At 52.4% G+C, this 11,068-nt stretch overlaps 1 protein-coding gene across 2 annotated transcripts in view; it reads right to left on the reverse strand.

Moving 5' to 3' along the window:
* COL27A1 (collagen type XXVII alpha 1 chain) overlaps window positions 1-10,024 on the reverse strand; it is a 150,506-nt gene extending 140,482 nt beyond the window's left edge. For both annotated transcript variants that reach the window (XM_050714467.1, XM_035555557.2), the window contains exons 1-2: window positions 9,534-10,024; window positions 689-759 (exon numbers count right to left, since the gene is read on the reverse strand). In XM_050714467.1, coding sequence (XP_050570424.1) covers window positions 689-759; window positions 9,534-9,589 — 127 coding nt within the window. In that variant the 5' untranslated portion in view covers window positions 9,590-10,024. The remainder of the gene's footprint in view (window positions 1-688; window positions 760-9,533) is intronic.
* Between the last annotated feature and the right edge of the window lie 1,044 nt (window positions 10,025-11,068).

Consider the following 11,068-nt stretch of genomic DNA (forward strand, 5'->3'; position numbering starts at 1 on the left):
GACTCTGAAGCTACCTCATCATGTCGGGGTCACTGATTATTGTAGCCCAACCTTTTGTCTCGTCTCCATCAGTGTTGGGAGGGGATGCCTAGAGGAGCTGGGGTGAGGATACATGGTCACTCCCTATAGAGCTCTCTCCCTGCAGCACAGGGACCGAGCCAGACATAGTAATTCTCCTATCAACAACTCCCATGGGATATTTCTTCCTGAAATTTGCTTTTATTTTCAGAACTCCCATAACTTCTATATGCACAACATCACGTGTCTGCACCAGCTGTGGTTGGGTTGCATTCAAATCAAGGAAAAATCCGTCTGCCAGAGATGCTTAATTCCTTAATGCCCCGACCCCAAGGGGCACTTCCTAAAAGCAGTTAAGTACTAGCAAATGCAGGTAGATGCCAGTGACATTTTAAATACACTGAAGGGCTTCATTCCCACCAGTTCCACCAGGCAGACAGGCACTTCTGAAAGTCCTGGGGGGCATGTAATCACCTGTAAAAACCCGGTTCTTTTGCCAGCTGTTAACTGTGGCATCTACATCATGTGGACCACTGCAACGATCAGCAATAAATGCACTTAATTCTGTGCACTGGGCTCAGGGATTATTAAATGATGGTCCTAAACTGATACAGAAGTCCTCGGCTCTTACTTTGTTTGAAAAAGGAGGGGGGAAAAAAGTGCAATTTACCTTCAGAATTTCCCTGTGTGAATCCCAGGAACCAGCTAAAACATAACACAGTCCAGACAAAGCAGAATCCCCTAAAATTGGAAAAGAAGAAAAAATAATGAGTTTCTACAATGTTAGCAACAGAAAACAGCCCTGTTAAAGGCCTTCTCCTGGACCACAAGTCCAGTGAAGTCAACGGCGGTGTTCACACACGGTGTTCACACGCCTCTAGGAAATGGGTTCTCAGCAGAACGGTGCCTGCTTCTGACTGAGATTTCATTTTGCTGCTTCAAAGTTCTCTAAACCCCCCTGAATTCAGAGGGAGGTTTTCCCACCAGCGTTACAGGCTGTTGATCAAATCCTGAACGAGGACCAGACCAGTGTTTTTAGACACAGCATCCCCAGTGCCAGGTCAGCAGTCCCTTCACTACTGCTGCTTACTGGCACTCATCCTGCCTAGGACAGGACAGCAGAAATGCAACAGGATGGAGAAATAGTTCAAGATGGGAAGGCCAAAAGACATGCCAGCAGTACATGTGCATGTCTGTGAGGACACAGGCAGGAAAGGGGCTGCCACACAGGGACAGATCGCCTGCCCTTGCATCTCAGCAAACAAAATCGGAGTCCTGTTGCTTTACTAAGTACTTAAAATATTCTGAACATGTAAAATCCTACAGGGATTGACTCCTGTTTTTATACTAACACAAAGGTGGAGGACAGCTTCTAGCCATTCTGCACCCTATGCCATTGCTATTAATGACTTTCTCATTAGTTTGGTATGGCAGGAAGTTTTAGAAAGCAAGAGCTGCAGGCTCCCAAGTGCAGTGCTCTCGCAGACTCCTTCATGTCTGAGAAGGAACTGGGCAAACCTTTCTGTTTTAGCTAAACTTTAAGCCTCAAAGTGCCATTGAAAACAGCAGCAGAGAGGAAAAGTTTTACCAGAAAGGCAGCTGAAGCCCCCTTTCCCCCGCCGACTTCCTTGATTTGTAGCCAAATAACGAACATAGGAAACTGCTTGGTTAAGCTCACTTAAAACTGTCAGTGGAAAGTTTGGAGATTGAATTCCCTTGTCTTTGAGAGATGAGATTTAACAGCTCGATCAGCAAGGGCATCAGGCAGCTGGAGGAACTGAGTAAAAAAAAAGTAAACTACAGAAAGTCCTCGGCCAGAAGAAAGCAGTGTGGGACACCCACCAGTTGCTCTTCACCTCAGCCAAGCCAGTGAGAACAGTGGGGTTTGCAAAGCGATGCCAAAGTGGAGCTTTCTCCTCTCTTCGGATCTGGCAGAGAGGAATCATTTATCAAATGGGATTAGAGACCACTCTTCTCCTGCCATCAAGTCTCAGCTTTACCTAAAAAAAAGTCCTCTGAGATAATGCAAGACCCTGGGCCAGATCCTCACCTAGAGCAGGAGACCCTTTCCCACAGCTAAAACGAAGCCACTGTGATTTACACAGCAGCAGGGAAACCTGGCCTTGAATGCAAAAATCCATGCAGGAATCCAGCCACTAACTAATATTTTAAGGCTCGAAGGGACAAAATACTGGAGTGGCCCCACATCGGCTGGGAAAAAAATGAGATGAAGCACATCACTCTTTTGCTGTCTCCATTACCCTGACACTGGGCTGCACATTTCGGGAGCTCTGGGCCTGCTTTAGTTTACGCATGAAGGAACAGCAGCGTGGAGTAGCCAAATCTTTCTCCGAGTCCTGTAGCCAGCTATATGCTAACCAGGACACCTTCGGTGCACTCAGGAGACCTCCAGCTGGGGTGATGTGCCTGTTTTCTGCCTACTGAATCCCATGGGACACAGCTCTTGGGGGCTGGAGACACGGCTGTGTGCAGGAGAGCTCTTGGCCCTGCTCATTCAAAGGGAGTAGGAAGGCAAAGAGATTACGATGACTCCTCATGGCCAGCTCTAGCTGAAACCGTTTTATGACTTAAAAGAGGCTAAAATACCCTTTACAGAAGACCTACATTTCTGTGCTCACCTCCAAAGGATCACAGTGTTAGGATGCGGATTCAACTCCCACATGCGCACGGAGTGAAGGCCGCACCGGGTGCCAGCAACGGGGTTCGACTGCCCGATGAGAGCACGAGGGGAAGGGGGCGACCAACACAACGTCAGCTCCAAAGCCAGAAGACCCGAGCATTAATAACACCTTTTCTCTGTCGAGGACTGGATTTGTCCAGCTCTGTACAAACCCTGGTGCACACAACACACCTAACCCAAGTCCACCTGCGTTTGGAGGAGTGCGGGAGAACCTTCACCACCCAAACTTGCATCCAAAATTCCTGTTGACCAACACAGCAAGGAGAACAAGCCTTAGGGAAAATCCAGCACGTAATTCCATTCCAGTGACACCGCCGGGGCTATAAAGGAGGCGAATGCACAGCATGGGATCCAGCTGGCCCCAGCCCTGCTCCTGGACCCCTCGTGCAGCCAATGCTGTACAAGCCGAGAGCGGGGCCGAGTGCCAAAGTGCTGAAGAAACACACTTTGGCAAAATTTACCAACTTAATGGAAAAAGCAAAAGCAGCTTCCAAATGGCAGACCTGTGACTGATGGGGCTGTTAATTATTGCAGGATTTTATAATGCAGGCTCTTTTTCCGTTACAACTCTGCAGCAACAGGATTGCATAAGCAGTTTGAGTAGCAATAGTAAAGGAAGACTTTTCTCCTTTTATAGAGCTATCAAACGCACCTTTCCTTTATCTCTGCTTCTTCCCACAAGCGGTGATTTCCACAGTGACTCTAGCAAGAGGCACCCACTAGAGGCATTCATTTCTTTTATTGCACAGGGCTTATGAATACTCAAATGAGGATACCACTGCCATAGTTACTAGGCGAAGAAGTGCCCCTAAACACCTGCGACATAGGTTCATGTGAACCCTAAAAGTTTTCCAGTGGAGACACAAATTCCCTTTACAGCAAATTGAAGCTACTGACTCCAGAGCAGTTTTGCTTCGTTACTTTTTGCAGACCCCAGGGATCTGTCCAGAACTACCAGGGTTGAAAGCAAGAGACAACAGAGAGGGACACAAGTGCAAAGGCTGTCAGTATCACTTCTCAGACTTGGAGGTGACTTCAGCATCTTCCCACTGAGAATCAGGGGTGTGCAGGTAGCAGCTAGAAAAAAACAACCTGAGGAGTTCCTACAAAACTCAACCCAAAGGTCCTGGCACCACTTCTGCTGGGGCTGGCACCTCCTGGAGGTCCCCGCACGTGGTGCTCAGAACCAATCTGGAGATCTGCCGAAATCACGACTGCTAATTAGTGTACTAATTAGCAAAACTCTGCTCTGGGTTCTCAGCTTGCAGACTCGCTATCTTCTTAATGCATATTAAAAATCAGACTTCTGGCAGCAGCAAGTTGTGGCAGGGGGGCTCACAGAAGTTATCACTGCTCCATGTGGCTTGTGCAGAGCGTGTCTTGCTCCCAGCCCCAGTACGGTCACATTCAGGTGGCAGCTTCAAGAGCAAAAGTAAAGAAAAGATCCTGCTGAACGTATCAGTTCTTACCTAACAGCCAATGGCTTCCGTAACAGAGGAAAAAAGGACTATGATGAATCTAAAGACAAGAGCAATACAACAGCCTCAAGAACAAACCTGGTCGGGAATTATCGATAAAAAAGTGCGAGTTTGACAAAGCTGAAGCAATCTGTAAAACACTTATTGATCAGCTAATTCTACACTTCACAAATTCTGGAATAGGTTGGCACAATTTCAACATTCTTTAATTAAAAGTTTTGCTTAAAAAAAAAAACAAAAAGAGGAAGTCCAAATTATTTTACATCTTGTTTGAGTAGATGATGGGTCAAAGCCGAACAAAATGTTACAAGGGCCCAAAGCAGTGTTTTTTTTTTTGCTGTCATTTACAGTGCAAGACGTCTTTGAAACTGCAAACATTCTTGCAGAGTGGAAAAACGATTCCCCCCGCACTCTCCTCCACTCAGGTGTATTTTTTTTTTCCTGTCCAAAAGACCATAAAGCCATCTGGATGCTGAAAATTGCTTTTCAAGGAAGGCAAATCTACATTTCTAGCTGTAGATCAGACATGAGTTCTTAACAAGAGAAAATGTTGATGTTGTTTAAGATCCCGTGCACATGACTGTAGGTGACTTTTTATACGACTCCCAGGCAGTTCTGGCAGTCAACAGGAAACAAAAATCACAGCCTACGTACTGAGATTTTAAACTGCACCATAGAATTGATTCCACTCCCAGCTTTTTGAGGTAGAAATCTCATTTCATACTAGATCACCCTTTGCACAACAGACTTCTCTCTTTCCAGGGCTTCTGGAAACTATGGTATTTCTTCTCTCACCCTTTCAGTTTCAGGAGAAAGGGATGGGAACCTATCATTATGAGATGTCCCTGTTCTGACCCTGCATAGTCCTGTGCTAGACCCTTTTTTTGCAGTATTAACCAGATATTTGTTTATACTTCCAGTCAAAGATTTTGTCTGGTGTACCCAGGCTCTGCTGAAAAACTCAGCATGCTATGGGGAACGTGTCTGAGGTGACTGAAGTTGTATTTGCTTTTAACCTCCATTCAGCACCTACGCTGTTTTTTTGTTTGTTTGTTTGTTTGCTTGTTTTAAGAAAAAGGTGAAAACAGACAAGCAGATATGGTCCAGACAGATATGTTTCCATGGTCATTTTAAAACGTCCTGAACATCCCAATCGCTCCACCCTGCCCCAGGGTTTGGAATGTGGGTGCAAACCCCCAAATTCCCAGGCTTTCTCCACTGCCATTTCTGCCAAATCTCATCTTAATTCAGGGTGAAAACAGACTCAGAGCTGTGCCTGTAGAGGTCTATCTCAAGGCTTTGGCAATTGTGGACCAGAAAAAGCTACTGCTTCCTCAGGAGGAGGCCCCTGGTAGTGAAGAATGATCCATCGGGGTCTGATGAGAGGGAGGAATCACAGGCACAGAGGGGAGGGACCTCGGTGCCTGGCAGTGACACTACAGCAGGACTCAAGCACAGCCTGATCAGCCAGGCACAAGGAAGGTGTGGGTGCATAAAGGCCTGGTATTTGCTCCCCAGTGCCTATAGCTCCACGTAGCATTTCTCCATGGGGGTAATGCAGACCTGCCGTACACAGCATGTGGAGATGAAACACCAGCGTGGCCAACCCTCCCTCCTGCAGCTACCTCATTTTGTTCTTCCGAGGGTTTATGCTGATACCTGCAGACAAAGGGCTGATGGGGTTCAAAGTGCTGGTCCCTGTCCTCCTAACCAGGAACCAGAGCTCGTGTATTCATTGCTTCTTTGAGCTCCTGCTGCTGACAACCTGCTTCCTCGTCGCTAGATGCAAGACCGACCGATGAGGCTGGGATGACTCAAACACCCTTCCAGATACCCCCCAGCAACTTCCCACAACAGGGGATCTTTCCTGACAACGTGCTGCTTGGTCTCCTTTTGCTCACCATCACTGCCCGGGTTATTGGCTTTGCTGCTGTGCGAAGTGACAGCACTCACTGTGGCCCTTCCCTTTGTGTCCACAGCTAGTAACTGGAGCCCTCGGCAAACAGAAGTGCTAAGCGTGATCTGTCATCTAACTCCTTTTTTGTCCTTCCAACAAATGCCTTTGCATTCCTTCATTTTGTCAATGGGGTTTGGCAGAGCTGTATAGAATTCCCCATTGTTTCCATTTGCACTTCAGTAAGTGTCCATCATTGCTACTTATGCCCCCAACAAACTGGCAGAGAAAGAGAGAGAAAGAAATAAAATCTCTATTTAGAAATTGCATACAACTCGTTATTGCAAGACCTGGGTGTCCCCTAGTCTTTAACGCAACGAAACGTGATGTTTTGAAGCATGGCAGTTTTATCCCCGCAGCCCAAAGCAGAAAGGGGATGAAGCTGGGGCTCTGCTAGAGTGGCACATCGAGGTGGCAGCAGAGGGGGACCTGGGCACAGGACCTCAGCCATGACGCCGCCCTTCCCTCCTGGGACACAGCTCCAAGAGCCTGTGCTGCTGCCTCCTCTTCGCCCCAAGGTACCAGCCCACCTGTACCGTTTGCCCAGTATTGCCCTAATTTGTCCCAAATCACCTGCCCTGCCTGCAGGGCCATCATCTCCCCTTGAAACAGGAGCTGGCTGGCTCCATCCCTTCCAGGGCTGCCCTGCCACTCGGTCCATCCTCCCCAGGGGCACCAGGCGGGTGCTGTACCACCATGCAGGGCCTTCCTCACCCAGCGGGTGGGCCAGGCAGCCCCAGGGCAGCATTAGAGCCACCACTCAGGGCTGTAGCAGCAAGCAGGGCGAGCTGAGGCTCAGGGACAGGAGACCAGCCTCTCCTGGGCCAGCATGCAGCGCCGGGGCTGGAAGGAGCTGGGGTGGTGCAGATGCAGCTAAAGGGCACGAGTGCTACGGGCTGGACACATTCAATGAATGGCAGAGTGCAAAATCTTCTGTGGTATCGGGGAGCCTGTGCTCACTGAAAATGCATCAACAGAAATGATCAGGAAGAACATTTTAAGTTTGCAAAGCCCGTAAAGGTTTGTATTCTCCTGGTTTTACAGGCTTTGGCTGCTTGGGCCAGAAGGCTTCGGTTCCCTCACCGTGCTCTGCAGCTGCTTCCCCTCCACTGGTGAGCCAGCCCTGCCGTTCCCATCCAGGGGTGTCCCGCAGTCCGGCACCTTCCCAGCCACCAGCCCCGCTCCAGAGGATGCCGCAGGGGTGCTGGGACACGTGGGGACCCAGTGCCCCGAGGGACGGCACCAGGAGGTTCCCGTTAGGGGCTGCCTTCAGGAGCACCATGCTCAGGACCCCGAGGCAGGTTCTGCGGCACCAGGGTGGCCTGGTAAGCAGCTCCTGGCTCCCAGGACCCTCACCGAGACTACGGGCTTCAAGAGGAACACCCAGCTGTGGGGACGGCGGGATGCACACAGAGCTCCGCCGGGCAAGTGGGAGCCCAGCACCGAAAAGCCCATCGGGAGATAATGCGAAGGGCAGCAAGCGACCTCTGCCGAGGAGGGAACGGATCAGCAGTACGCTGGCAAGGTATTTAACCCCGAGCAGATCCTGGGAACAAAAGGCGCACATATTGAACCACCAGAAGAGACCACAGCGCAGATTTCCTTGGTACCTCGCAAAGCGTTAGCCTGGGGTACAGAGATACGAGGGCAGATCCAGCCCTGCTGCGAGCACGCAGACCTGCCGGGCGCCCCTTTCCTCGCCCCAGCCTCAGCGGGGTCCGACGTGCCTTGGGGCTCGAGCAAGGTCCCCCTGTCCCCTCTTGCAGCATGACTGCAGATAACTTCACCACCGTGCTCCCAAGGTAGTGTGAAGGGACCTCGCCTCGTGCCAAGTGTCTCCCCAGCACCCGGCCCTGCCCCTCGCCTCGCAGTGCTGCTCCGGGTGCCCCAGAGCAGTCCTCGTCCCCCTGCTCCCCTCTCCTCCCCTGTCGACTTCTCCATTTGTGACACAGCCACGCTCGCACGCTCCCAGGCAGGCACGGGGCTCCAGAGAGCACCCAGTGTTTAATAGGTGCAGCTGGGGGACAGTGCAGTCACCAGCATTTCCAGAGACACCACAGCCACGTCCGGGTGAAAAAGCCCCAAAGCCCTGAAATTTGGTCCTTGTGAGCGTACAAACACGCACGAACTTCCCGAGGAGAGCTGGTTGCAGGCTCTGAGAGCGGTTCGCACCTCGCCACATAACTTTACACACACAGACACACGCATGCAGGGCAGGCGTGTGCTGAGCCTACAAAGGAAACTGCACATTCATCCCCGTCCAGCTCCGGCACCGCGCTAACGGGGCGGCTGTGGGGAGTGGGGTGACCCTTGGGGGGCACGCTGGGAAGGGGGGGGGTTCCCCCAAATCCCCCTGCCCCATTTCCGTCCTTTCCCCCCATCTCACAGCCCGTCCCGGTCTGGCAGAAGCACAGGGATCCTGTACACAACTTTTTCAAACTGCCAGGCAGAAGAATCCCAGTCCTTCCAAGGGAGTGTCGGTAAATCATCATTACATCCGACAACGCAACCAGAGGGCTTAACCCTTTGCTAGTCCCCAGGAAAATAACAACAACAACAAATTTAACAATGAAAATCCTCAAAGCTGGCCCCGGCTGCGTGAGAAAGAGGACAGGCAGGGTGTGGACCGCAATTTTTCATGTCTCTATACGTACAGAGATAGAAAGATATCTTTGTGTGCGCGTACACGAAGCACACGAACATGCCACCACGCACCCGCCTGCCTCCCTGGACGTGCCTCCCAGCCCTCCCCATGGCTCTCCCACTTTTCGGAGGACTGCGGTGGCGATCTCCAGGTACTCGTGCCCCCGTCCCGCGATGCAGGGCCAAGGAGCAGCGTTCCCAGCCTGCTCCCCAGCGGGGCTGGGAACCTCCTGGCGCCTGCCCAGGGTGGAGGTGCCGGGGGGACCCCGGGGAGGCAGAATCACCCGCTGCTGCATCTCGATGTGGGTGCAACACCCGCACCGGGGTGGCCCACCCCCGGGACTAGTTCCCGGACTGGGAGCTCCTTTCCCCAGGGCTGGGAAGCGGGGGTTCCTCCAGCCGTCCCCAGCACCCTGACCCCCAGCTCCGCACCTCACCAAGGCGCTCTCAGCACCAACCCCACACCCCAGCCCCATTCCCACCCTCCCGCTCCAGCGTGGCCTCCCTGCTTCCCAGCCCATTCTCCTCTGCAGCCCAGGAGTTTTCACATCGTCCCCTGGCAGCAGGAATGTCTTCCCCCACCCCATCCCCAGCCGCCCCGAGCACAGCGGAGCAGAGCGGGGCTCCCAGGCACGTTCTCCCCGCTCGCACCCCGCGGGCTCCCCCGGCCCCCCAAAACCCCATTTCCCCCCGGGATGCCCTTCCCCAGCGCCGGGAGAAGTAGGACTTTTGTACTCACCCCCTGCCTGCTGCTGTAGCTCTGAGTCTGGAGACCGGCTCTGATTCCGGCTCCATCACGTTTAGTGCATTGTCTCTTTCGGGCAATTTTTGCAGCAATCCATCAGAAAAAGGGGAACAGGCCGGTTTGTGGGTACATCCTTCCCAGGAGCTCAGCTCTCTGCCTCTCTAAGGGGCTCAGCTGTGTCAAAGACACCCCCTGGCCCGGACGGCTCACTCCTTCCTCCTTCTCTTCTGGGTCCTTTTGCTTACACAGATCTTTTAATCCCATTTAACTCCCTCTCGGCAGACTGCAATTACCTTGGGAGAAAGGAGAGAGAACAGAAAGTACACGCTAGGAAGCCAGGCTGGCCCATGGTTGCTGGATTTCTTGCCTCTCTTTTTTTTTTTTTCCTCCTTATTAATAGTACAATTGCTGTGATCCCTGGTTTCCAAAATCGTTGATTGAAAGTGTTTTTTTTCTTAGCTGTTACTTTTTTTTTTGGTTTGGTTGGTGGTTGTAATTATTATTTTTATTTGCAGTGCAGATGTGCCTCCCACCCCCTCAAAGATCTCTCCTCTGGACTTAGAGAGAAGAGGAAAAGGCAGATTTTCAGAAATGAAAATTATTTAAGGATGTCCCTGCTGCCTCTCTCTGCTGCCCTCCTCTGTAGTACTGAAGCACTTGCAAAAAATAATACAAAGTAAATAAATAAAAAATTGAAACTTCGGCTAGAAGAGCTGCAGGGGAGTAACCCAAGACCCCTTCCAGGCTGTGCAGAGCAAGAGCGGGTGACTCCGTGGAGGAAGGCCCAGCTCTGGGGGAGGCTGCTGATGGAGATGGCTGCATGGCCATGCTCACCTGCCCGGCCACGAACCCTCTGCCCAAAGCAGCTCCAGCCCAGTGCACAGGGACGGCAACGGACCCGCAGTATGAGGTACCTGGTGTGGCTTCTCCCCATGGGCACAGCGCTTGGAGGGGGTCAAGAGCCCACGGAGGGGGCTCAGACACGCAGGAGCGCCCCGCTCCCCTCCTCGCCCTGTCCTGCTCCCATGGGGAGGGAGCGAAGGGTCCCGGGTGGGGGCATCCCCAGACCCCCTCTCCTCCCACTGCCAGGTGATGGAGGCTGGAGCCTGAGGGGCTGGGAGGGGGGAAGGAGTTTCCTTACGTGAATTCCAGCAGAGGAAAGCAGATCCCAAGCCCACCCAGCCGGCTGTGCCACGAGAGGGGACTTCGTGCTGGACTCGCCTCCCTTTGCCCTCTCCTCTTCCAGCAAAACCCCACCGAGCCAGGATCCCCCCAAGCCCCATCCACCGTGCGCAGCCAAGGTGTCAGGCAGGTCCCTCTTGTCCATGTTGTCCACACCAGGACACGGCAAAGCCCTCAGCTCTGGGGGTCCCCTCATGCAGCCGAGCCCCCGGGTGCCCCCCAGCCCTGCCCCTCGCACAGCGTCGCTGCCTTGGGCACTTACTTGGTGAGGCGGGAGGCTGTGCAACGTCTCCTTGCAGCCCCACCTTCATTGGCATTCATTTGTCCCAGCAGCTTACAACAACGTC

Source organism: Cygnus atratus, chromosome 19 (genome assembly GCF_013377495.2).
Source record: "Cygnus atratus isolate AKBS03 ecotype Queensland, Australia chromosome 19, CAtr_DNAZoo_HiC_assembly, whole genome shotgun sequence".
Classification (NCBI taxonomy): domain Eukaryota; kingdom Metazoa; phylum Chordata; class Aves; order Anseriformes; family Anatidae; genus Cygnus; species Cygnus atratus.